At 43.1% G+C, this 27,994-nt stretch overlaps 3 protein-coding genes and 1 pseudogene across 4 annotated transcripts in view; 3 read left to right on the top strand and 1 right to left on the bottom strand.

Annotated features, from left to right (window-relative positions):
- ECI2 (enoyl-CoA delta isomerase 2) overlaps positions 1 to 2,009 on the top strand; it is a 21,429-nt gene extending 19,420 nt beyond the window's left edge. Inside the window, exons 9-10 of the mRNA XM_082344593.1 lie at positions 408 to 551; positions 1,202 to 2,009. Of these exons, the coding sequence (XP_082200719.1) occupies positions 408 to 551; positions 1,202 to 1,357 (300 nt within the window). The 3' untranslated portion in view covers positions 1,358 to 2,009. The remainder of the gene's footprint in view (positions 1 to 407; positions 552 to 1,201) is intronic.
- On the bottom strand, positions 1,469 to 8,011 carry LOC309608052 (testis expressed protein 56-like; the record flags this gene model as incomplete). The annotated part of the gene is made up of 2 exons (XM_082347276.1): positions 1,469 to 1,793; positions 7,791 to 8,011. Coding segments are annotated over 2 exons (546 nt in total), but the record flags the coding sequence as incomplete, so codon positions are not given.
- LOC309606886 (low molecular weight phosphotyrosine protein phosphatase pseudogene) lies at positions 3,249 to 5,293 on the top strand (annotated as a pseudogene). The gene has a single exon. The product of its transcript is annotated as a low molecular weight phosphotyrosine protein phosphatase pseudogene (transcript).
- Positions 8,003 to 27,278, top strand: FAM217A (family with sequence similarity 217 member A). The gene is made up of 6 exons (XM_082344592.1): positions 8,003 to 9,812; positions 22,219 to 22,303; positions 22,471 to 22,484; positions 23,119 to 23,193; positions 23,291 to 23,358; positions 25,732 to 27,278. Exons 1-6 carry the CDS (start codon positions 9,645 to 9,647, stop codon positions 26,894 to 26,896), a joined length of 1,575 nt encoding a protein of 524 aa, XP_082200718.1. The 5' UTR covers positions 8,003 to 9,644; the 3' UTR covers positions 26,897 to 27,278.
- The last annotated feature ends 716 nt before the right edge of the window (positions 27,279 to 27,994 follow it).

Genomic DNA, 27,994 nt, shown 5'->3' on the forward strand with positions numbered 1-27,994 from the left:
TGGCAGTTGGTGTTCCTGAATGTTGGTTGGCATTTCCTATGACCGTGATTTTTCTTTTTGTTTTATAATTGTTTATAGTGTGTAAAGCAGGAACTCATTGCTGCCATGTGTCGTAGAATCAACATCTGCCTCACAGCCTTGCTGCCCCAGGCTCCCAGCTCTTGCTCCCCATCACAGACACACACAGAAGCGGCAACCTCTACAAACTGTCTAGAAAGCCTAATGGTCTCAGCACACAGTTGGCAAACCATTGCCTGTGGCGCCATCAGTTTCTCCCTTAATGAGAAATACTGGCGACCTCAAAGACCAGAAGGAGATGTCCCCATGTCTACTGAAAGCAGTTCATTCTGAAGTTAGCTGAGCCTTGTTTCACTGAGTTAACGTCTCAATCCTGCTTTTCATTTCAGGCAACAGAGATGCTCGTTTTTGGGAAGAAGTTAACAGCCCGGGAAGCATGTACCCAAGGACTTGTTACTGAAGTTTTTCCCGACAGCAGTTTTCAGAAAGAAGTTTGGGTCAGGCTGAAAGCATATTCAAAGCTCCCCCCAAATGTTAGTATTCGTTTTTTTGTTTGTTTTGTTTTGCTTGTAAGAACCATGGAAATCATCTGTTTGCCTTAAGAGAATAAGCAATTTAAAAAACAAGACATCTTAGCTGACTCTGAACACATCTAAATCTGAGATTAAAAGTAAGCATAATAATGTTAGAAATACTGATTTTTACAGAACTTATCAAATAGGCATTCCATTTCTGTGCTGTGGAGACAGGGGGCAGCTCCTTCTGGGCACCACTTTGAGGAGGTTGATAGGCAGCCTTTGCCAGCACTTTCATCCTTGAATCCAGGTGAGCAGCCAGACAGGTTAACTTTGAGGAGATCCTGACCACGCAGCACTTTCGTTTTTATATGTGATAGCTGGCGACTGATTTTCTCATGTTCTCACTGCTCAAAATGTGATCCTGGAACCAGAAGCTTTGGTTTCTATCTACAGCTTCTTAGAAATGTGTGATCACAAGCCCTGCCCCACACCTGCTGGGAGGATGTGTGCACACACGAACGTTTGAGAAGCAGTGTCTTATCTACACATATTTCTTAGGTGTCACAGGATCAAATGAACAACAGAGAAACAAGCATCAGAATTCTAGAATAATCCCACTCCTCTTAGGATACCTCTTAACCTTACTGTTGGTTTTGTTTTTCCAGGCCATGAGAATTTCAAAACAGGTCATCAGAAACAGGGAGAAAGAAAAGTTACACGCGATTAATGCTGAAGAAAGCAGTATCCTGCAGGAGAGATGGCTGTCAGATGAGTGCATGAATGCCATCGTGAACTTCCTGTCCAAAAAAGCGAAGCTGTGATGACCATCACATCAAAGCTAAACATTTCCAAGGAAGGGATGTGCTACTCTTTCTGCTTTCCAGTTCCTGAACTAAGTAAACCTCGCTGTGCCTTTTCTCAGTGCTAAAATATCAGTTATGATAATTATACTTCACTAGAGCCCTGATGAAAAACAAATGATGTGAAACCAGCTTTGAGAATTTACGTAGGTTTTTGGTAGTGGGGAGTCTTACGTCTTTCGCTGTGAATCGCTGTTGCCAGGCACACTGAAACATTGTGCCCGGCGTCCTGCTCGGAAAGGCATTCATAGCGTTGCAGGCTGAGACCATGTGTTCAAAAACCACTACTGCACTTTGCCGTCCACACAGGCTCACTGACTTGATCGGCCCAAACACCGACAGTCTCTGGATGACCGAGTCAAGATCTTCAGTGGGTCGCATGTTCTTTTTCACCCATCTGGCAGGGGGAGCAAACAGAAGGAGCAATATTACTAGAGGATAAATTAGAATCTTAGTTTCATCCCCCCCCCCATAATTTGATAAAAAGGGATGAAGGGATCGGATTGTTTCATTGGAAAGTGATGTTCTGTATCAGTGATTATTTCCTCATTTATCGTATAGTCTTCATTCTCATTTAATGTGGTACTTTATAAAAAGCACACCTGAAAGCTGCCTTAACTGTCCTTGTGACTTTCTGTTTCGATGGCTGCCATGTGTATCACTTGACAAGAGTTTAATTCCAATGGCTATAGGATTGGCATGGAATATTTTGCTCTTCTAAATGTCCTCCTTCCTTTTTAACCTCCTTCAAGCATCAGCATCCAGATAGCCAACCCACCGAACCTCTAACTTCTTAGTTCTTAATTTTTTTATTCCAGTAATCCTAATCCAAAGTGTTCAGTCTTATAGGAAATGTATTCATAGTAATAACCCATTCATGTTTCCTGAGCACTTACTATTTGTTTCTAGTGCTTAATGCCCATAAGCACATTTTGTCCTCAAAAAACAATGCCAAAAATTAAAAATGAGGTAAACTGTTGCTGCTACCCATTTACAAGTAAGGAGTCCAAGGCATGGAGATGTAAGTAGCTTTTCCAGAGTCAGAGTCCCAGTAAAGGTCAGAGAGTCCCAGCCCCACTGTGTCCCCATGAGCCAACTGCCACCCATCCCTCCCACTGACTTCAACTAACATCTCTGGACAAAAGGTGAAAAACAACGGTTTCAGGATGCTGAAATTAAACAAAAGCAGATGGATTGTGGTAAGGCATCAAAATGGAGAAGCATCTGCCCATGAGTTTCTGAGATTGTGGGACACTAGGAAACAATTGCTGGGATCTCTGTCCTGAGCACGGGACGTATGCCCCAAAGGCAGGCCCGACTGTGCAGCAGTGCAGGGGTTGCCATGGTGTGATGGGCAAAACAAAATCTGAGGCCAAGAAGAACATCTAACCAGGAAAAGGATTCCCTGGGGCTGGAGAGGAGAATCCCAGAGCAGAGAAGGAGTGAGATGCTCCCCTAATTCTAGGTATGAACCTACACAGCCTAGGTTCACAAGTGGGACAGGCTCAAACCAACATGGTAAAGGCTTTGGGAAGTAAACTGGGATTTTAAGCGCCACAAACACAAGATGAAGACAGCTTGTAGTCTCAACCTAAGCAGGTTGATTACTTGCTAAAACAAAATCATCAACATTCTCCAGATAATTCAACAAAACCCAGGCAGGGTCCATGCAACATAATATTCACAGTGTCCATGATACAATCCAAAATTATTGACATACAAAAGACCATGAAAGTGTCAACACTCAGGTGAAAAAAGACAACACATGTTAATCCCGAGATGACCTAGATGTTGGAACTGTCCCACAAAGACTTTAAAGCAGTTCTCATAACTGTGCACCACAAGGTAAAGAAAAACACTTGAAATGATTAAAACTATGTGAATTCTCATCAGAGAAACAAACTACAAAAAAAAGAACCAAATAAAATATTTAGAACTGAAAATCTGAAATTTAAAAATAATTCTCTAGGGAATTCCATTGGTGTTCCAGTGGTTAGGACTCAGCACTTTCACTGCGGTGGTCTGGGTTCAATCCCTGGTTGGGGAACTAAGATCCCACAAGCTGCATGATGTGGCAAAAAAAAAAAAAAAATTGAGGGACTCTCTAGCAGAATGTAGGTGACAAAGGAGTCAAAGAACCTAGAAGATAAATGAATAGAAACTAAGCAATGTGAAGTACAGAGAGAAAAAAATACTAGGAAAAATAAGCAGAGTGACATCAGCAAGATGTTGGAAGTTTCAGGTCCTCATTGCCCAACAGAAACATCAAATAATCAACTACAGATACCAGTCAGACATCTACAGCAAACAAGTGAATGTCCAGTCAAGAAAAAAATTACATTAAAAATGATAGGCGATATTAGTGGGCGCCTCTATGAGCGTGGGAAGATGGCCGAACAGGTGACCAACTCAGTGCTGTTCGTGTGTCTGGGTAACATCTGTCGATCACCCATCGCAGAAGCAGTTTTCAGGAAACTTGTAACTGATCAAAACATTTCAGATACTTGGGTCATTGACAGTGGCACTGTTTCTGACTGGAACGTGGGCCGGTCACCAGATCCAAGAGCTGTGAGCTGCCTAAGAGATCATGGCATTAACACAACCCATAAAGCAAGACAGGTTACCAAAGAAGACTTTGCCACTTTTGATTATATACTATGTATGGATGAAAGCAACCTGAGAGATTTGAATAGGAAAAGTAATCAAGTTAGAAACTGCAGAGTGAAAATTGAACTGCTTGGGAGCTAATGACGCACAGAAACAGTTCATCATTGAAGACCCTTATTATGGTAATGACGCTGACTTTGAGACCGTCTACCAGCAGTGTGTGCAGTGCTGCAGAGCCTTCCTGGAGAAGGTTCGCTGACCCGGGTCCAGTCCTGCTGCGGCCCAGGCTCGTTCCCACAGGCCCGCATTCTCAGGTGTCACAGTGTCACCATTCCCTAGCCAAGGCCGGAGCCCTTTCTTCAGTTGACTCACTGTTTCTTACCTTAAAAAATAATTGTAGATGGAAATCAGTTGTTGCGTTTGGTGGAAGAATAAATAAAAAATTTTGATTCAGACAAAAAAAAAAATGATAGGAGATTTTGTGACATTTTTACTCACTCTTGCCCCACCTACTCCACTGCATGATGTGGTTGGAAGGAATTAGCCTAATTCCCACCTCCTTCTCTTGGGATGTAAGGAACAGACTGGAACTTGTTTGCAACATTCTGGCCTGTCTGGGCTCTCTGAGGGATTGGTTGCTGTCTTGCCTGACTCAGAGTTCAGATGGAAACATTGGCATAGTTTGGGTCCTGGGCTAGAAACCACAGAAGGCGGTGAAACACATGAAAAGCACAAGCTGACTGCACACCCATGGATGCAGAGAAAGAGATTACAAGCAGAGGAAGACAATAGAGCATTTAAGACCCTGAGAAGAAGCTGGAATGAGACTCTTTGGGAAATTAAGACATTTAAAAGCAGTGGGGTGGGGGGGAGATTAAAAAAAACAAAAACAAAAATTAAACCTACACACAGGCCCAGACAGGAATCATGCCCAGTTAAACCTGAAAAGGCCTGGGCTGATCTCAGGACTCATGGGCTCACCATTTCAAGGTCTCGCACAGCGGTGTGCAAGCACTGGGAGAGGTGGCTGCTCTTTCAAATGCACAGTTTTCAAGAAAATGTCATAAGGCGTGCAGAGAAACAGGGAAATGTGACCCATTCAAAGGAACAAAATCTCCACAAATAGTCCATGAAGAAACACAGGCATGAGACTTACTAGACAAAGACTTTAATAAAACAACTGTCAAATATGTTCAAAAGAGCTAAAGGAAAACATGGGCAAAGAACTAAAGGAAATCAGGAAAACATTGTATGAACAAAATAATATTAACAGAGATGGAAATTTTTTTTTTTTTAAATTCTGAAGATGAAAAATTACAATAACTGAATTGAAAAATTCACTAGGGGGGTTCACCAGCAGACTCAAACTGGAAGAAGAAAGAATCAGCAAACTTAAAGACATTTGAAATTATTGAGTTTGAGGAGCAAAAAGAAGAAAGAACAAAAGTGAGCAGAGACTAAGGGACTTACGGGACACCATCAAGCGACCAATATGCACACAGTGGGAATTCCAGGAGGAGGAGGAGGAGAGACAGTGGAACAGAGCAATATATTTGAAGAAATAATGGCTAAAAACGTAACACAATTTGAGGAAAGACATGATATACAGTGCAAAAAGCTCAATGAACTATAAGTAGGATAAACACAAAGAAACCTACACTGAGACACATTATAATCAAACCTGTCAAAGACAGCATGAATCTTGAAAGCAGAAAGAGAAAAGCAACTCATCATATACAAGGGATCCCCAATAAGATTATGAGCAGATTTCTCAGCAGCCAGAAGGCAATGGATATATATTGATATATTGAAAGTGCTGAAAGAACAAAAAAAATTGTCAACTGCTAACTCTACATCTGGCAAATAGTGTTCTTCAAAAATGAGGGAGAAATGTAAGACATTCCTATACAAAATCTGGGGGGGTTCATTACCACTAGATGTGCCCTCCAAGAAATGCTAAAGGGAGTCCAAGTTGAAATGAAAGGATGCTAGATAGTAAGTCAAAGCCACATGAAAATATAAAAGTTCTCCAGCAAAGGTAAATACATGCACACAAATATAAAACTATTATTGTAATTTTGCTTTGTAACCTCACTTTTTATTTTCTACAGGATTTAAAAAACAAATGCTTAAGATATAATTATAAATCTATGTTAATGGGTATATAATATATAAAGATGTAATCTGTGACATCAATAACAAGTGGAGAGGCAGAGTTGTAAATCAGTAGTTTTTCTTTGCAGTTAAGTTGGTGAAAATTTAAGACAGATCATCATGATTTTAGGATGTTATCTGTAACCCCCATGGTAACCACAAAGAAAATATCCATAGAAAATATCCAAAAAGAAATGAGGGAATCAAAATATGTCAACACAAAAATATCAACTCAACTCAAAGGAAAGTAGTAATGGAGGAAATGAGGGACAAAAAAATGATATAAGACATACGGGAAACAAGATGGCAAAAGTAAGTGCTTCCTTATTGATAATTACTTGAAATGTATTAAACTCTCCAATCAAAAAACACAGATTGACAGAAAGGATTAAAAAAAATCAAGGTTCAACTATATGCTGCCTGTAAGAGTCTCACTTTAGATCTAGCGACATGCATAAGTTAAAAGTGAAAGGATGAAAAAAAGATATTCCATACAAATAGTAACCAAAAGAGAGGAGGATGGCTCTTATTTTAGACAAAATAGACTCAAAAGCTGTTACAAGATATGGACATAATATCATGATAAAAGGGTCAAAACAGCAAGAAGATATAACAATTATAAACATTTACACACTAAATATTAGAACTCCAATATATATAAGGAAACATTGGCAGAATTGAAGGGAGAAACAGCCTACAATAATAGTAGGAGACTTCAATACCCCACTTTCAATAGTGGATAGAAAACCAGACAGAAGATCAATAAGGAAATAGAGAACTTGGACAACACCATAGATCCTTTGGACCTAACCGATATGTACAGAACACTCCACCCAACTACAACAGAATACACATTTTTCTCAAGTGCACATGGAACATTAACCAGGAAAGATCATATGTTTGGCCACAGAACAAGTGTTAATAAATTTAAAAAGAGTAAAATCATATAAAATATCTTTTTCTAATTACAATGGAATTAAACTAGAAATCAGCAGAAGGAAAACTGGAAAATCCACAAATATATGGCAATTAAACAACACACATTTAAACAACCAATGAGTCAAAGGGGAAATTAGAATATATCGTGCAACAAATGAAATAAAAACACAACATACCAAAACTTGTGGGATAAAGGAAAATCGGTGCTAAGCGGAAAATTTATAGCTGTACGTGCTTACGTTAAAAAGAAGAAATCTTGTAGACTAGGTGTAAAGCCAAAGTTCTATCACTCATATGATATTCTCCTAGGTCCCTGGTCATGCTTGGGGTGGGCTGGTGCTTCCCAACTCATGCAGCATAAAAGCCCTACAGCTCGGTGGTTGGGTCCCTAGGAATCCCTCTCCAGCCCTGCTAGGTCTCTGCTCACTGACCCGGAATGCGATGGCCCATGGGGAACCTACGCACCTGCTCCAGTCTCCATGAGTTTTCTCCCAATGAGGGCTCCCGCAGACACTGGGAGGTGTGAAAACGGGGCTCATGTGCTTTTATACAGAGCAATGCTTGTTTTCACACTCACCGTATATGCCAAAGACAACATTAAGTCATTTTTTAGCTTTTTAAGGCATAAAGAGAGTTTGTGGTCATCCTATACATCTCTAAATATGCCTGCATAGGACAAAAATCAGACACCTACCTGACAACTATGGTTGACATTGGAGGCTCCTTTGTGTTTTTATTCCACAAATGGCATTTCTTCCACCCCTGATTTGCATTGTTGTTGACTTTTCTTCTCCACAGGGGCATACTGCTTGGTTTGGGGGTCAGATTAATCTCTTTGGGAAATTGATGTCTTTCTAAGATCCTTTCTAAGCCAGAGAATTCAGAATTCTCACCTGGTAATAGAACAATCGTTAATACAATTCAATGTTCTTTTCCATCTTTGCATAGCAAGAGTAAGATGTCATTAATTTGAGAAAGACTATTTGTGCCACTTAATCGCTGTTTAGGTCTCTGCCATTTCTTCATTCCAAAAATAGCAGTGAGCAACATTTAGACCATAGCCGGGTTCTGGACATCTAATAGATGCACAGCAAGAAATGAGTGAGTGAACGAACAAAGCAGGTGCGCTCGTACTACCACAGGTACTGACAGTCATTGGTGTAATCTCTGCACGATTCTCAAACGAACGGTAAGTAACTGGACTATTTTTATCTTCAGCGATATTAACCACACTCTGCACTGACGTCACATCCACTGCTTCACACTGACCTCAGTTGGCCCCTAACCAAATCACCCATCCGTAGTGAGACAAAGAGCTTGTGCCAGAATGTAATCCAGTACACTGCTTCCTTCCTTCATTAAAACCATCTTCTCCAAAAAGAAGGAAGGAAGGGAGAGAAGGAGAAAGAGGGAGAGAGAGAGAAGGAGAGAGGGAGGGAGGGAAGGAGAAGGGGAGTCAGTTGAACCACGCAGCGTGTTTAGTGACATAGCTGAGTTGTCTTGTAGTGTAAGCTTCTTATCTCTTTGCCAACTGGTAACAATTTGAGAAGCAAAAGCCAGTTTGCAGGCTGTACTATGAGCATCTCTGCAATCCATTTGGGTGCGTAGAAAATAAGCTGTTACACACCTACCGTGGGAAGAGAAGCTAAGCCTCAGAGAGACTCAGGGCGACCCTGCATTGGATTAGGAATTAGATCAGTGCTCGTCCAGCCCCCATCATTTCTCAGGCTGAATCCCTGAAGGTCCCTCCCAGGCAGGGTAATTGACAGAGACCTAAGGAACAAAGAATTGGCTCAAGGGACCATAGGTTGGCATTCAGACTAAATGGCTTAATGACTTGCTGAATAGATTGATCCTTAGAGGCCAGAAAAACCACTCCAAGTGAGGCAAGAGCAGGCCTGGAATATGGAGCTCCTGCCCAGCGGGCAAAGGCCAGGGCTCTTAGCAGCAGTTTATTAGCTCAGTGACCGCACAGCTGGGCCACCCGGAAGCTCCCACGGGCTTGCCCCAACAATAGGAAGGGCATAGGGTTTGCTTTGGTTGTCAGGATTTCAAATCTAATGACATAGACAGCAGTCTACACGGCAGGAACACTGCCAGTTGCTAAAGATGTATCAATATCTATTCATGTCTACACTGGGAGGCTAAGAGAACAAACTCTAAATCAACATATAACTGGAATATCACTGGGAAATCAAAACCCACTTCTCCAACCTCACATAAATGCTCACTGTATTTTCGATTTTAAAATTGCATTTTAGTTACAAAAATTAAAGACACAGGAAAAGATTTCCACTGGAATAAATAAAATCAAACAACTTAAAGAAGTATACATAGCGTAAAAAATTAATGAACAGAAACCTCAGTTAAATAGAGCCGGGAGACCAGCAGGGGGAGCTCTCACCCCTGCATCCAGAGCTGAGCCCAACCAGAAAGAAGAAAGATTCCCTTCTTTCCTGCTAGGACTCAACCACAGACTCTTTGTTTACTATTTTTGTTGCCCCCCTAACTTCCTTTCCCCTCTATAAAACGGTCTCCTTCCCATGCCATGTGGAGACTTGCCGGTGGTTCACCAAGGTTGCAGACCCCGAATTGCGGTTCTCTTCTGATCTTGAATAAACCCGTCTTTGCTGGAGAAATACCAGGCGGTCCTCTTGGTTCAAGTCAACAGCAAGGGGAACATCTTTCTCCCTCCTATCTCTATCCTTCCTCAGAGGTAGGCACCACCCTGCATTTGCTGTGTCTCCTTCTGGAACTCTTTTCTATGCATTTATATACATATTTGCATTTACAAATACATAGTCTTCTTTTGGCAAAAATGGAATCGTTGTTCCTTATTTTGCAGCTTGTTTATTAAAACTCTGCAGTGTGTTTTACAGATATTTTAATGTCAACTTTCTTTTTAACAGTATTCCACGGTACCGATGTATCCGTTTATTTAACCATTCGGCTGTTGAATGACATTCAGCTGTTTACAGTTTTTCACCATTATAAACATTGCTTCAGCACACACCCTTGTTCCTGCATCTGTGTGCACGGGTGCCAGTATTTCTCTAGGACACTAACTAGAAGTGCAATTGCTAAGTTGAAGGGCACGCATATATAGCAGGATGTTAAAATGTGAATTTTTCTGTTGTCTCAGTTTTGTCCTAAGGCCACACAGTCTGAAAAAATCCAGTGGCGCCAGATACCCAGCTATGAACAACAAACTTACCTGTCTAAGAAAAAGCTAAACATTCTTTGGCACATGAAGACTTCTTTAGGCAAAGCTGTGGTAGTGCTGGGTACTGTAGCATCTCCCCTCCTCCTGGCAAATGAAGGTACTTTAAGAGAACTACGTGAGCCGGGCTGCGTCCCGTCACCTGGTGTATTAGTGTCCTGGGGCTGCCATAAAGCAGTATGACAAACTGGGGGCTTAAGCAACAAATGTATCGTCTAACAGCCTGGAGGCTGGAGATCCAGAGCCAAGGAAGGTGTCATCAGGGCTGTGTTCCCTCTGAAGCCTCTAGGAGAGAATTCTTCCTCGCCTCTCCCCAGTTTCTCGGGTTTGCGGGGGATCCTCGGTGTTCCTCGACTTACAGATGCATCACTCTAATCTCTGCCTCTGTCGTCACGTGGCCATCTTCTCCCTGTGTGTCTCTGTCTTCTTATAAGGACCAGTATATTGGATTAAGAACCCACCCTGCTCCAGTATGACTTCATCTTAACTTAATCACATCTGTACCTCTGTAAAGACCCTATTTCCAAATGAGGTCACATCCCGGGATACTGAGGGTTTGGACTTAGACATATCTTTGGGGGCACACAGTTCAACCGGTAACACCCAGAAAGGTCTAATGGTAAAGGGCTGGGACCGCAGCTGCCTGTGCCCACAGAGAAAAGAGGTCAGTGCAGGAAACTAGCTATACTTTCACCAACCGGGTGAAGGTCAGAGGACAGGGGTCAAATTTCCTCCGAGCTCCCAGAAAGGAGTCAGCTTTGAGTTATCTTGCATAGGATTTCAAGAGGACTTTGTTAAAGGCTGACGCGATCTGGGATGAAGTAGGATGGAAGTGTACCGTGCCAACGCTAGGGCGGCGGTGGGGTGGAGGAGAGGTCAGCAGGAGGCTGTGCAGGTGAGACCCCCAGCAGTGGAAGCCCCCAAAGAACCCACACAAATGCCACGGAGAGAAAACGTCAGCTATTGAAGGCAGCCACCCTCCAGAGACCACAAATGACAGATGACAACGTGATGTTTCTCCAATCGAGGAAAAGTTTTCCCATTCCTCCCACCCTCACCCTTGTCAACCTAAGAGTAGCCACCAAGGGAGGGGGCAGAGCAAGAAGAAGAAATCCGGCACATGGCCCGACCTGCTGCCAGTTTCTGAGTCTAAATCAGGCCGGTGAAGTGGAGAGCAGAGAGCCTTCAAACTGGACGAGGGTTTAGAGTTTGGATGTGAGAGAGGACTTTTTATTACCTGAGCATGACCAGGAAAGCTATGAGATCTGCTTGTAATTTCACCCAAAAGTGATGAGCGAAGATCAACAGAATGGGTACAAGGCGGCAGTTGTGAGAAGAAGAAAATTACGTTCTGCTTACTCTTTACCAAATTCAACTCATTCAATAAGCCAGCAACATACATTTAAAATTTTGACAGTTTCTTTGAAAGAGCCTGAATCAAGGAACATGCCATCAATTGTGAGGATACTAACTTCCCCACATGTTTATTATTAAATTTTACCACGATGATAGCCTAAAAGGATCTCCTTGGTTTATCTTTTACTTCCTTGATTACCAGAGTGCTTGAATATCTTTCATGCCTATTGACGGCTTGTGTTTCATCTTGTGAACTGCCTGTCTATAACGCTTATCTATTCTATTAGGCTGCTTACATTTTTCTTGATGATTTTTAGGTAATCTTTAGTGTAATCTGGATCTTGCAATTGATTCACAATACTGTGGATTCAGGGATTAGGGATTAATTAGAATACAAATGACCAAATTGGCCATAATGTTTTAAAATCATTACCCCAATACCCACCTTCCTACCCAGGACTTGTGTATTAATCACTGTGGCAGCTGCTACTTTGCTCCCTAAGTTCTTGGGGCACAAGTGGCTGCCATCTCCCTCTGCCCTTCACTTGGCCTTGAACCCCCCAGGAGGCAGGCTCCACCCAGCTCTGTGAGTCAGCCGTTATCACCCTCTGGGTCAGAATCCGGAGGGGGCAGCCCACTCCATACTGCGAAAGGCAAAGTTTGCCTAGAATGCCCCGGGGAGATGGCCAGCATTTCCCTAGGGGTGGTACAATCCCGGTGACAGAAAGGAGGAGTAGGAAATAGAGCCAGGGAATAAACTTCAAAGCCTGACCTTCAACTGGGAAGTTCTGTCACTAATCTTAAAATCAGATCTAAAGCTGAAATTGTACATTTACTGGTATCTGCCATTCAGTCCCCTTTCCATCTTTCCACAGGTACGCTCTGCCTGAAGAAGAGTGACAGAACTATCTTGGTTCATAAAAGACCAACTTAAACAGAAGGGACCTGAGGAGGCGATGGGAAAGTCAAGTCAGTGTGTGGGTAAACTGCACATGAGCCCTGAGCAGGGGGTCCCACAGCACGATCAAGATGGGCCATGGGTCTCAAGGATGGACCACACCTGCTCTCTAAGACTGAATTCTCACTCGTGGCTAAAGGAGGGGCCGTGTGTACCACGACAAAGTGTACGCTTTCTAAAGAGTTGGCACCTACCCTCTGCCCACATACATTTTTTCTTGTCTTCTGCACTCTTGTAGGAAAAGAGCAGCTCCATCATACGATTTGGAAGCAGCTTGTGAAGGTTAGACAGAGTCTCAAAGGTGTGACGGAGAACCTCAGGATGGTTATAGTTTTTCGGGGTCTTAGGTTTTTCAAGGAGTGGGAGTTTCAGTTCAACTTGATTGTCCCTGGCTGTTCCCATGCTGGCCCGTTAAGTTACGGAGAAGAATGCACGGAGAACTTGAAGGGTGGAGTCCCTCGCAAGTGGTCTCTCTCCGAGCTTTCCTTCATCTCCAGGAAGGTACCATGGAAACTGTCTTCTGGTCTCTGACTCCTGAGCGTTCCGATGGTCACAATGGCCCAGAGCTTAGCCTGGAACCGGCAGCTCACCCTGCATCTTCCCACCAGAGGAAATCAGCCTTTCACAAATATCCCAAGTCTGACAGGGGTTGTAGGCAGAAACCCCAGTTTCCTGTCTGGACATGGACAGTATCTGAGGAAGACGGGGTGCTTTCCTAAAGGAAAGGGGGACCCGGTGGGCACACGTCAGTGTTATTTTCCCATTGGGCCCCTGTGGAGGCCGTGCACCCTGTGTGAACATAATTTAGGCTCCACAGACCGACCCGGCCCTGAGGGAGTGTGGTTACATCAGCGCAGTTCTCAAGCGGAACTGGGGAAAGAGCCTCCTCGTCCACAACCGGGGAAATGTCCAGATTAACACAGGTAAGAAGCTCACCTGCTTCTTATTCTCATGTCCAAACTAACACCAAGGAAACAAAAGTAAACAAACAAAAATTCTCAGCTCTGGCTTTACTGTAGAAGCCATTCTTCATTGTGGACCAAAAGCAGAGGAAAGATAAAACAGGGAAACAACAAGGACCTACTCTATAGCACAGGGAACTATACTCAATATCTTGTAATAACCTAAATGTAAAAGAATATGAAAAAGAATAGATATGTGTATATATATATGTCTAACGGAATCACTTTGATGTACACTTGAAACTAACACAACACTGTAAATCAACGATACTTCAATTTTTAAAAATAAGATATAAATTTAAAAAATTAAGAAATCAAAAAACAAAAAGAAACAAAGAAAAGCAGGGGACAGTAGACGTACTAAATAATCTTAAACCACCACACCTGAGAGCACAGCCCCCAAAAAAGACAGAAGTTGCCAAGGACTACTCCCAGATTTGGGACAAAAATGTAAACAATGAGGTCTGTTAGAGCGTCTCCTTCGTTTCAGCGTGTTCCAAGCCAGGCTCACCGTAACTGCTCTGTTCTGTGAACTGGCTAGACAATCACACTCCACAGTGGTCAGGAATGGGGAAAGCCACGTGAGCCAAGGGTGCCGCGGCAAAGGCTGGGAGTGCTTGCCAGCTTTTTACCAAACTTAAAAACCCTTGGCCAGGGCTGTAAAAAAATCATGATGGTATCATGGTGCCCAGCACAGGAGATACAAAATTCCACTTCTTAATTGAATGGATAAAGAAGATGTGGCACATATATACAATGGAATATTACTCAGCCATAAAAAGAAATGAAATTGAGTTATTTGTAGTGAGGTGAATGGACCTAGAGTCTGTCATACAGAGTGAAGTAAGTCAGAAAAAAGAAAAACAAATACCGTATGCTAACACATATATATGGAATCTAAAAAAAAAAAAAAAAAAGGTTCTGAAGAACCTAGGGGCAGGACAGGAATAAAGACGCAGACGTAGAGAATGGACTTGAGGACACGGGGAGGGGGAAGGGTAAGCGGGGACGAAGTGAGAGAGTGGCATGGACATATATACACTACCAAATGTAAAACAGATAGCTACTGGGAAGCAGCTGCATAGCACAGGGAGATCAGCTCGGTGCTTTGTGACCACCTAGAGCGGTGGGATAGGGATGGTGGGAGGGAGACGCAAGAGGGAAGAGATATGGGGATATATGTATGCATATAGCTGATTCACTTTGTTATACAGCAGAAACTAACACAACAATGTAAAGCAATTATACTCCAATAAATAAGTTAAAAAAAAAGTAAAACTTTGAAAAGTAAACACAAAGGCATACTTTAAATAGAACTATATTTAAAATATGGTATAGAACTAACGAGAACTACTGGAATAGAATGTGATTCTCATCATTTCATGGGTGTTTTTGGAGCGAGAAGGGAATCGGTGGAGGTGAGGTGGGTAGAATATTCTGGTAGCCAGAAGTTTCTATCTTCCAAGCAGATTTGGGTAGATTACTCTAAATCCTCATTTACATAAATAGGAAGGAACAAACCATGTCTTAAGACATTCAACAGGCCAAGGAAGTGATCTATTAAAATCGATTTTTTTCAATCCACATAAGTTGACCCATATGTTTCTTTTAATTCATTTTATTGAAGTATAGTTGATTTACAATGTGTTAAGTTCTGCTGTACAGCAAAGTGATTCAGTTATACATATATATACATTCTTTTCCATATTCTTTTCCATTATGGTTTATTATAGGATATTGACTATAGTTCCCTGTGCTATACAGTAGGACCTTGTTCTTTATCGATCCAATATATAATAGTTTGCATCTGCTAATCCCAAACTCCCACTCCATCCCTCCCCTACCCTCCTCCCCCTTGGCAGCCACAAGTCTGTTCTCTATTTGATCCATATGTTCTTAACCATTGATCTAAATAACAACTGTTGGACTCTTTCTAGCGATCTGAAGTTTATTGACCTTGGCTGAAATCAGGAGGCCACAATGATCACGTTTATTTTTAAATAAACTGTCCAAGGGAGAAATGTTTCCTGCCATGGGTACGTCTTCTTCAAGGAGTCAAATCTCATTCATTTTCTCTGATTACGGTGCAATGGCAAGAACGCTGTCGGGGATGGGAGTTGACAGTCTTACCTGAGAGTAGAGGCTGCTGAGCCCAGCTGCTAACTAGCTGTGTGATCTTCACAGCAGCCAAACAGGTCTCAGCCTGCGGTGCTGCTGCTGAGACAAAACCTTCCATTGTGTATCTTGCTTCGAACTCCTCTTATTTACAGTTCTGCTCTTCAGTGACCGGTAGGTATATTGACCTTTCAAAACTGAATTTGTGATCAAGTGTTATTTTCTCCCAAGAAAAGATCAGAAAGACTCCTCCTCAGCCCGTGCTCCTTCTCTTACTGTGATGACGCTGAACTGCTCTGAAGGCCAGCAGCCCCGTGCAGGTGCTGTGTGTTATTAACTAAACTGATCCCACAGCAGAGCAGCTGCAGGACTCTGGGTTGTTTTTCTAGGTAGGCTGATCTCTTACTCACAACTCTTAGGTAAACGGCAATTCCTTTTTTTATTCCAAAGAGGGCTGTCGTGTCTCCCGAACTCCTTCCCCTCCCGCTCTGCCACGGTGGATGTGACAAGATCAGCTGGCTTCCAGAAGGCAGGGTATTCAGTAACATCCAAAGAGAAAAGATCATCTCAAAGTTTCTGAAAGAGAGCATCCTAAAGAGAGCATTCCATTCCAAGCAGATGAGATGGGAAGGTCCCAGCTATCAGAAAGAGGATCCAAGCTACAGCTTTCCTGGCACCAGAAAGTAAGTTCTGATCCTGAAACCCAAACCAAAATTCAAAGTGAATTCGTGATATAAGGCTAAGAAAACACAGCTAGAGAGAATAGGCATCTGAAGGACAGGAAGAGGTATAAAGCAACTTGGACTGCAGAAATCAAATCTTGCAGAAAAATCTAAACGTGGAAATATATGATTGAGAACTGATTCAAAAGCCCAAGCTGCAACAGATGCAGATGTCGAATTTACTGATGTTTGCGTTCATCTTACATCTGGAAATATATTGATATACGTCACTATCACATGCCTTCTGGGAATAAATAGATTTTAATCAAGATTTCTTATATTTTTGCGACAAAATGGAGGCCTCCCAAATAAGGGAGAAAAGTGTTAAAGGTTAATTTTTAAAACAAAAACACAACTTCTAACTAAAAACATTTCCATGTATATTTCTCAGAGCAGAATTATACACAGACAAGAAAGTTAGGCTATTTAAGGTAAACGCTCACAGAAATGGAGTCCGAAATTGGGGATAAATATGATTGGCCATGGGAAAGACTAGTTATCTAAATATACGGAATACAAATTGCCCATAATTAAATTGGAATGTTTCCCACTGACTTAGCATCTTATTCGAGAACAAAAATGCACATTGTTAATTAGAAAAGATTGTCCTGACTTTCTGAAAACATGTATCTAATTACACTGCACAAGATTCTACTGTAGAACACGAGCAGCCATGAGCTTGGCAATACTGGAGGGAAAATCAAGGGAGGTGGAGACAAATGCATGGAAATGTAAACCATGAAAGGGATTGACAGAGGGAGGCTGAAATAGAGAGCTTTTCCCTCCAGAATAACTACTGATCGAAAGCAAGCACTGTTGTTCCTGACGTTTTGCATAAACCTGGACAATGAAAAGGAATGTACATCAAAGTGCTTTCTAAAAGAGTTATTGGTGGTCAATGTTGTCACCTTTGTCACAGCAGGAAAATCCGAGGTGGGCAGCAAGGCATCTTATCCACTAGGTGATTGGATTTCCTAGGATTTCCTTCTCTTCCACCCATTCAGACCACCTCTGGTGTAACTGACAGAAGAGTTTGTTAAATGCCATGAGACAGGGTCAACCTGGCCCTGCTTCACTGGGTTAATAAAGAGATACAGGATCAAAGTAAGACAGGCTAAAGCTACCACTCAAAACTGAATCCCCACGGGGGCCTTGGGATGGTCAAGAAGGACAGTGCATTCTCTTGGGCCGAAGACTTGAGCTGCTATGGAAAACAGCCTATGTCCAACTCATGCCTTGGCTCTCAAGGCTGGTCTAGAGGCAAACCAGACTGGAACCAGCCTCAACCCAAGCTCTCTGGTTGTTTCCCTGCATTCCTCCATATCCACGACATTTCACATCTGGCCCTTGTCCCCTGGCTCCCCGTGAATACCGCGCAGGGTCTGTGCTGTCACCATAGTGTTAAACGTGCGACGCTAAAAACTTTATCAGTTCAACAAGTGATGGGGAGGAAGGAAGTAGGATTTTGATGCTGATGCAAAGCGTTCAGAAAGTTTCCAGAGGAAGGAAGAAGTGTCAAGCGGGGACGATAATAGGAAAGGAGGCTTTTTAAGAGTATGTTCTGTGAAGGAAGAAAAAGAGGATCTTGGAGGATGTATTCCTGGATGACACGTCTCAGAGGGACTTAAAGGGCTCAGGAAGCATCTCAAGTTCTGAAACAAAAGGTAAAAGCAGAAACAGAGAGCAAGGAAGATGGGAGAAGTGTAAGCTACACATGTGAAATGCACACACACATGTACACATACACACATCATTTCTGTCTCCCAGCCAGGGAACAGAAAAAATCTTTCCCACCTAGATATATTTATAGGAAGTGTTAGCTGGGGATACGTGGACCCCACACTTACCCAACTCACTATTTTTCAAGTAATTGTAAGTTGGGAAAACTTACTTAATATATTTAAGGCCCAGGTAACTCATTTATAAAATAGGCATAACCAGTACTACCAGCCTCACTGGGGTGTTACACGCACAGAATGCATTAGTACCACCCCCATTTCTGGCTCAAATGTCAGTGCTTTGTCATATAATCGAATCTGGACTCATGAGGACCCGCCCAGAGGCGGGCTTGCGCTCGGCGGGGACACCTTCCTGCTCTCACGTCAGTTATGGGGACACTGCACGTTGGCAGCGTGGACAGCACTGGACACACAGCCCGGCCTGGTGGCGCGGGGGCGGGGCGTGGGCCGGGGGCGGGGCCGGGGGCGGGGCCGGGGCGGGGCCTGGTTGGGGGCGGGGCGGGGGCCGGCTTGGGGGCGGGGCCCGGGTCCGAGGAGAGGTCCGGGGCGGGGGTGGAATCGGGATCAGGGTCGTGGCCCGGCGTAGTCTGGGCCGGGGCCGGGGGCGAGGTTGTGCTCAAGGTCGGGGACAGGGCCGGAGTCTGGTGTCCGGGTCCGGCGAGGGGGAGGGGGCGGGGCCAGGGGCGGGGGTCAGGGGTCGGGCGAGGGGCTAGGGGCGGGGCCGCGGGTGGGTTCGAGGTCGGGGGTCAGGGGTCGGGGTCGCGGCCCCGCCGGCCGTATCCCGGCTGCGCGCTGCCCTCTGTCCTTCCTGCAGGCGGGCCGAGTCGGAGGCTGTGCGCGCGGAGCGGCCGGGGCCTCGGGGCGGCAGCGCCCGCGGAGACGCCGCCGGGGACGAGCCGGGGGCCAGCGGCGCCGAGCGGTAAGAGGCGGCTGGGCCCGGCCCGCACCTGCCGGACGCCCACCCCCACGGCCCCGCCCCGGGTCCCCGTCCCAGAGGCCGGGCCGGGCGCTCACCCCGCACACCCCGCGGCGCCGCATCCCCCGCGCTCGCGCGCGCCTCCCTCCCGCTCCTTCCGCCCGGGCGCGGCGCAGGTGGGTCGGTTCTTACTGATGCAGAGCATCCCTGAGCTGCGTTCTCCGCGTCCTCAGGACCCACCCTTCCTCTAGGGGACAAACAGTTGTGAACGACTAGCAAAGACACTGAGTACTGCGGTGGCTTCAGTTTGTGGTTTTTTGCGGATACCCATGCCCTAAGCAATGCCTTAATCCGTTTAAGCAACGCCTTAAAGATTGCTTCACTTGTTTTATCACACAGTAGTTCTCGGAGACTTCTGCCTTAAACAGGAGTGGGCGCCATAGCAGGATAGTTCGGGTGGAAAACAGTGGGCCTTTTGGTACCTCTGCGGCATGTGGGAGTGTCGGCTGTGCCCGTGCGTAAGGTTCATCCTGCTTTCAAACGGAGCACCTGGCTTAAATCAGTAAGAGCAGAGTTCATGACCCTGAGTTTTAATTCCAGATAATTCACCATACTTTTTCTGATTTGTTTTATCGTCCTGTCTGAAATTATCTCCTTTCTCACTTCAGACCTTCACTTCCTACTCTTCTGTCACTTAGAACTTCCACCTGGCTTGTTCTGTGCCCCCCGTTTTTGTCTGATCGCCTCTGGCTTCCACTTAATTTCCTGTTGCTACCCCGCCTCACCCCACAGGCCCCCTCTCCCGCGTCCTACGCTTTCTCCTGACCCCCTTTGCATGCGGAGCCGAAGTTCACGCGCTCTTTGAGATCAGCCTCGTGCCGTACCCTCAGCGTGCCTGGCCCCCACCTGTGCAGGATTGTGCGGAAACAGAGAAGCGGGACGGGGGGAGAAATGGTGAGGACAGCGGCCCCAGGCTGCGCGCGTCCGTCTCCCGAGAGGTGCGGCAGCTGCCGGGGGCGCAGCGTCGGCGAGCAGCCCCGGCGGTCAAGGCCTCACTCCGCGGAGGCTTCCTGCCACGTCCCCCGCTGCTTTCCCTCTGGGAGCAGCTTGTACTTTCACCTCTTGGTGCATTTGGGATACCGAATGGAAAATTTTCTTTTCCTTTTTTTTTTTTTAAATTTTTATCCTATATTGGAGTATAGTTGGTTAACAATGTTGTTGTGTTAGTTTCAGGTGTACAGCAAAGTGATTCAGTTATACATAAACATCTATTCTTTTTCAAATTCTTTTCCCATTTAGGTTATTACTGAGTACTGAGTAGAGTTCCCAGAAAATTTTTGTCTTTTAACAAAGGAAAAGCTAACCAGCTTCTTTGTAAATCTCCAAACATTTCTTTTTTAAAAAAAATTAATTTATTTATTTATTTATTTTTGGTTGCGTTGGGTCTTCGTTGCTGCGCACAGGCTTTCTCTAGTTGCGGTGAGCAGGAGCTGCTCTTCGTTGCGGTGCGCGGGCTTCTCACTGCGGTGGCTTCTCTTGTTCCGCAGCACGGGCTCTAGGCGCATGGGCTTCAGTAGTTGTGGCACGTGGGCTCAGTAGTTGTGGCTCACAGGCTCTAGAGCACGGGTTCAGTAGTTGTGGCACACGGGCTTAGTTGCTCCGCGGCATGTGGGATCTTCCCGGCCCAGGGCTCGAACCCGTGTCCCCTGCATTGGCAGGCGGATTCTTAACCACTGCGCCACCAGGGAAGTCCCCCAAGCATTTCTAATTGCAGTTGGATTTGGTGAAACATGCCACCTTGAACCGTCGGGCAGTGCTCACCTTTTAAATTTTCTCACACGTGTTTTGTGAAAAATATTGGTAAGGCAGGTGGATATCGAATAGTAGAACCAATGCCCACCCTGTAGGCAGTTTGCAGTCTGGCTGACTTCACGGGCTACTGACAGTCTTCCTTACTGGCTGATGAAGTTGGTTACTTTTATTCTATGACCTCAACAACATGGTTTTCATCAGCTCCCCTTTATCATGTTAAGGTAAGGCTATTTCTCTCACAGGTTATTTTGTACCTTAGGGAACCAGGATTCCAGAGCTGAGAGAAGCTTGAGAATCTGTCAGGAGGCTTTAAAAATACAAATATCTGGCCTCATCCTACTGAATCAGAATCTGTGCCATTTTTTCAACTATTATTTTTAAAGAGCTCCCCTGGTGACTAGATCCAATGCATGTTATCTCAGAGAGCAGAGAATTTTATTAATTTTATTTTTCATGAGAACCTCCGGAGAAAGATAATCTGCAGCCCACGTGCCAATGTTCAACTCTCCTTCCTATCGAGAGATAACTTCCTTGTGGCTCAATTAAATCCTCATCCTGTACTTAAGCTTATTTGTCCCTGTTTCTCCTTAGTGCAGAGATAATACCTAGTACTACCTTTCATTTGTATATTGCTTGGAGTTTAGTTTGCAAAGGATTTTCTCATTTGAGATTAAAAAAAAAAAAAACTGAGTTCATCCCTCACTTTCCCTTTCCAGGATAAACGATCACCTCCCTCTCCTGCACACACCCCATGCTTTTACCACATACCACTCAGCACAGTGTCTGGAACATAAATCCTCAATAGATATTGTACCTATCCTTATTCATTTTTTGCCTTAAAAAATATTTCCTAAGTGTTTCTCAGCGTCTGGAGTCTAGATTGAGAGGTGGGCTGGTCAGTGTGGAGTATGTGAGAATTTTGTTCGGTTGTTGGAAAGATTCTTATACTCTTTCAGATCTGGTACTCAGATATATAAAATCTGGTGACTGTGCCATTGTGAACTGGACGTTTTATCATATCTTTTAAATCACAAGTTTTGAAAACTTGTGTGCCATTATCTTTAACAAACTGTGAATGAAATCATAAATTCTTATAAAAGCCTTTCATTTCCTAAGAGGTGTTAGTTATCTAGCTGATAATAGTTTGATGAGAGCATTGCCCCCTCCTCACAAATGCTGAGTGTCCTTTATAGGAGGGAGGGGGCCGGTCATGGACCTTTGTGCCTTTTGTCATATTTTAACCAAGGGACTTGTAAAATTATGTATTTGAGCTTTTAAAGTTTTCTTACATTAAGTTTATCCTAAAACAAATATTGTTTTAGAACTTATCTCACTGGAATTTGGATACAGAAGTACCCGTTCCTGAAAATAAAAACTTCCCACCTGAAAGGGATGGTGCCACAGGTGGTAAGAAATCCTCGATGTGTCTATTTATACTTATATTTATAAATATATGAAAATTTATATTCTAATTTACAATATGAACAACCACTCATATTAAAGGGGGCTTATTTTGAATATCACCAGTTTTATGTACCTATTAACTGTCTTTTTTTTCATACACATTCTTTCAGGCAAAATTAACAAGGTAAGGATAAATATTTGGTTTTAAGTAATTCACAAAACATTTTAACATTACCATGTATGCTCCTTAAAGAAAATTTCTTTCCTCAAAGTTAAACTTTTAAATTTTATTTCTATAGAGTTCTTCAAACAAGTCAAAGCCTTTATTTACTATTTTACAAGGCTGCAAATTGGTCATTAAATATCTTACTATATTACTTTTTTTCAGCATAACAGTGTTATAAATGGAAATTAACATTGTAGCGAAGATAATGTTTTCCAGTCACTGCCAAAAGGGAAGTGGTCTCAGCCCTTAAGATATCTTGAAGCAGCTGAAATGGTTATATTTTGTTTTGAAGTAGTGAAAAAAATTAATCTTTCATTTACTTTTTTTGATCAAAATATAAAACAGTTAACTTAATAAAATAAAGACAATCTTAATGATAGTCAAGGCTTATTAGTTAACACTGTTTAGTTGGTGTTTATAAACAGATTATACTAATTCCTACTGAGGTCAGTAAAAACCATTTATATGGACATGAGGGAGTATTATAGGACTTTACTATATATTGCTTGGTTAGAACAAGAACCATACATTCTTAGAACAAGAGTCGGGAACAGAGATGTCGTGTGTTTAAAAGTCTTCTGCTGCTTTATAGAACCATTTGGAAATTCCAGTAGAGCAACTCATGCTGGAACTTACTTTGTCAGAGCATGCTCCCAAAACAACACAGGTAGGGTTTTATTCATCACACTCTGAAAGTATTATTTTTTTTAAAAAAAGCATGCAGTTACTGACTAAAATGTTGCCCATGGTTCTCCTGTTCTTAGAATAGTAAACAAGGGATATTCCGGTTATGGAGTTATCCTCTCAGCAAAGGAAGTGCCACGGAGAACAGGTGAGAGAATATTTATGTTTGTAAACCCCTAAATTACTGAAATAAATCTAAATACAGATGAGTTAACTGCTCAGCTGAAGTACGAGGCCAAAAACACAACCAGAAGAGAAAAGTACTGTGCGCAAGTACTGGGAAATTATAGAGACGCGCCCTAAAATAGGACGTGGCTGGCAGACAGCACAGTGTGTGGTGAAGAGGTGACTGGGCCTTTACAAGGAGGGTCTAGATGGAGAGGGTTCGGACTTCTCGGTGGAGTGAAAAGGAGCCGTAATAGGAAAGTAATAATTCACGTGCCAGGAATGATTTTCGTTCCTTCGCGTATTAACTCATTTAACCCTCAGGACAGTCCTGTAAGGGAGGTGCTGTTGCCATTGTCTCTATTTTACAGATGGGGACATGGGAGCAGGTGACAAGTGACAGACGGTTGAACCAGGATGTGAAAGCTTGGTTCATGCTCTCAGACCCCCTTCCTTGCTTCAGTCCCTTCCTGGGATTTGAATTCTTACTTTTTGGTTCTTAAACTCTGGTGTCCGTGAGAACCAGCTAGAAGCCTTCTTCAAAACGCAGGTTACTGTTATTGGGAAATTAACGTGTATCGAGCACCGTGGAAATTAACATGTATCAAGCACCGCTGGGTGTTACTTTTACATAGTGTATTATTTAACGGGGATGCTGAGTTGCGTTCCTCTCTTTTCTCCCCATTTTTAACAACTGTGTGGTTCCCTTGACAGCCGCTGTCTGTTCGGCTGAGGATTCTCCGCTGTGCGCCTCGGGACACAGCTCACCTAGCGCTAACACTGAGGGGAGAACCAAGAGGCGGGAAGGGGATCGTAGTGACTCACGTCCTGGGGATGCGGGTGGTGATGGGGGGAGGAAGCCTGCTTTTACGAGAAGGAACTCAAAGGAAGAGGTCAAGTGAAGTGAGAGGACGTAAATGAGTCGGCAGAGCGCAGTGGTTGGAGACGTGAACGTGGGACCCAATGCCGGGGTTTAATCCCAGCTCCACCACTTACGAGATGTGCGACCTCAGCCAGTCTGGGCCTCAGTTCCCTCGTCTGTCAAAGGTAGAGAATGGAACTGCCGACCTCATGGGGCTGTTGTGAGGACTAAACAGAATCACGCGTTTGGTGGGTGTTCGTGATTGATACTGGGGAGGCCTGGTGATGGTGCAGAGTTGGAAGCTTGGGGTCAGGGAGACATTTTACTACTGAGATGTTTCTCCTCAATATGCTGTCAACAAGGAAAGAGAATAAAAGTCACGATAGCTTTCATTTAGTGTTTAACAATTTGCAAAGTACGTTCATATAATTGTCTGCTTCTTAGACCACCTCCAGGGTGGGTATTATAATTTCCATTTTGCTTGTTGGTGGCAAAGGGGTTCAAGCTTAGGTCTTCCACATCCAGATTCCACGCTTTTTTTTTTTTATCTGTACTACATGGATTGTGTCTGTTATCAATTATAGATTTAAGGTGATTTTCCTGTGGTTTTTCAGAGGCAAGTCAGTAAACCTGTAGTATTTATTAGCTAAATAAATAAATTTTTATTATTTTCTGTACTCTTTAAAATCCTTCAAGACTGCTTTGTTGTCTTTAGTGTAAATTCGCTTTAAAAGCAGCAGGAAGATAATGGGGCTATAAATATGTCAATTAACGCATCAGATCTTTCCATGGCAGTATTTCTAGTAAGCTTTAAAAAAATACTAACTGTAAACTCAGTATTCTGTGGCCTGGCTTTTTTGCAGTTTTCATTTGAATATAATACCTAGAAGTATTAGTCCTAAAATAAAAGAGCACAATCCGATGAAAATTACAAGAGACTATATCTGGGATAATTTTTGTTTGACAGACATTGTTTTGCTTCCTTTTTTGTTAGAATAATTTTAAAAAAACCACAGTGGCTAAAGTAGAAGCCCTTCTTAAGTAACCTAACTACATTCTTTGAGAGTTTCCTTTTATCTAATTCTGGGTCAATAACATTTCACTATAATTTCAATTTGAGTTGGATAGCCTCCTTTTCAGACATCATAGTTGAACATACAATATATTCATAGGCAAATAGCTATAATTAGACACTTTCAGCCTAGTGGCCATTCATAGCCAGTTAGCCATTTGTAGGTATAATGATCTAGTCACCTGTGCATGTACAAAGGGATGCCCAGTTACTGTTTTAATCTATACTTTAAAAAATGTACATAGCTGTATATAATTAGAGCGTATTTGAAAATTAACATGTTTCTGTTACAGAAAGATACACGTATGCCATTGGGAACCAAACATTAGCTCGTCTTTGATAAAGGTTTCTTATTCATTATCATTTTAATAGCATTTTAATTCTAGGCAACCAACCATTTATTAAATAAATCATTTTTTAAGGGATTTCAAAAAATCTTCAATGGAAACTGGCTGTAATGTGACCAGTAATCGCATAAGGCTCTTCGCTGTGAACCACTCACTGACAAGTGCTTCGGTGGACAAGCCAGTTGGCTCCTACCCTGCCCTGCAGACGCCATTAAGTCACTGCTGGCCTTATGCTGATGGAGACTTTTTTAAGGACAGAAATGAGCCTCATATTAATTTATGCTCAACTCTAGGAAACAACAGTGGCGAACTTTTAACTGCGCCAAATTGGAATCTGAAGTATGGAAACAGCAGTGTGGAAGAAAATTTAACAGATGAAAGTGATTTATCAGAAAATGAAAAAGCAAACGATACTTTACTCAGCTGTTTTAAAAAGATGGACCTGAACTTAAAGCCAGAAACAATAGAAAATGTTGAAGACTCTTTCACAGAAGAACCAAGTGAAGTATTTCCATATCCTGATTTTCTTCCCCCTCCTTTCAATACCCTGGACTTGCACAAATTAGCCATCTCAAAATCTGAAAATTGGAAAATGACAATGGAGTCTCTAGACAGCTCTCTGGAACATTTGGTAGCTCGTTTACTGGACATGGAGAGATTGCAGCGCGTGACTATTCAGAGAGAACGGCCGAGACTGCAGACGTCCTTCTGTGCTCCCTTAGCCGCCGAACGACCCGCTTCCTCCAAAGCTGCACCCAAAATGAGACAGCCCAAACCTTCCGACTCTGTGGGTCTTCAGCCAACTTGTGTAGAGAAAAGTCATGAGGAAAGGAAAACCAATTCTGGTTCTTGCAAGCTTGAATACAATGCTCCCAAGTGGAATTGCAGCCGTGCTGGGAAATACAGGTGGAATTCTAGACCGGCTCTGAAAACCTCACCCACCACAAAACAGGTGATTGCAGCTTACGACGACTTTAAGAACCCCAAGGTCTCCATTTTAAACCCATGCCAAGAACTCTCAGCCAAGCCTGCTCCTGCGCAGACAACTCAGTTGCTGGTTAAAATGGTCTCAACCAGATGTCTGCCACCAAAGTCTCCTACACCAGTTTCACCTATACCTCTGTCTTTTCCTGAAAATCAGAGGGAAGAAATTAAGGCACCACCAAGGACCAGAAAGAAACTTTACCGAAAAGACATGGTACTGAACAGACCATTCTGTATTCAGAAGCTAAACTGTTAATCACCTTCGTTGATAGCTAAGGATAAGTGCTCACCCATTGACCAAAAATAACTCTTTTCTTTCCTGCATCTCAACGTGAGCAAGTCTATTCCAAGAAGCCTGGCTAAAATATGGTTCCTTATTCCGAGATACAGGTATTACACACACACACACACACACACACACAATATTCCTGAATGTGCTGTGGAGTGGAACTTGTGACAGTCACGGCTGAGATGTCTACATATAAACCAAGGGCTTCCCTGATGACATATTTGAGTCTCTTACATGTTATGTTTCAAAGGAATGTTTCACTTAGAAAGCCATTCTATTCAAGATGGTTCTTTTGTTGTGATTGTTTCCCAGTATAATTCCATCATCAATAAATGGCATAATACACTTATCGCTGGTACAATTATTCTTTTATTCTGTTCTATTAAACAATCATAAGAGCCAGTGATTTTTTTTGTTTTTAATTGAAGTATAGTTGATTTACAATGTTGTGTTAGTCTCAAGTGCACAGGAAAGTGATTCAGTTATACATATATATGTATATACTTTTTCAGATTCTTTTCCATTATTACAAGATATTGAATATAGTTCCCTGTGCTATACATTAGGTCCTTGTTGTGTATCTATTTTATATATAGTAGCGTGTATCTGTTAATCCCAAACTCCTAACTTATCCCTTCCCCTTTGGTAACCATAAATTTGTTTTCTGTGTCTGTGAGTCTGTTTATGTTTTGCAAGTAAGTTCATTTGCATCATTTTTTTAGATTCTACATGTAAGTAACATCATGTGGTGTTTGTCTCTCTCAGAGATTTTTTTTCCTCCACAGGTACCCTTTCTTCTTTCCCTTACCATCTCGACAAATCTCCTTTGTCTGTCATTTTGACCTAAACTTTGGGTATTTGCTTGGCCATTAAAAGCTAAAGAAGTTGCCAGTTTGTTAAATTAACATACAAGATCCTCTAGGTCCTCCCATGAATCCTTAGAAACTTTCCCTTCCCCAGGCCCTTTGTCATATACATGAAAGCAAGATCGTTTCTCTTTGGGGCCTAGCTACATGTTTAGGCTTGAAACAACCCACTTCCCTCAGATCCAGTAGTTTTAGGATA

The sequence above is a fragment of the Balaenoptera borealis genome, assembly GCF_965194805.1.
Source record: "Balaenoptera borealis genome assembly, chromosome: 12".
Lineage (NCBI taxonomy): Eukaryota > Metazoa > Chordata > Mammalia > Artiodactyla > Balaenopteridae > Balaenoptera > Balaenoptera borealis.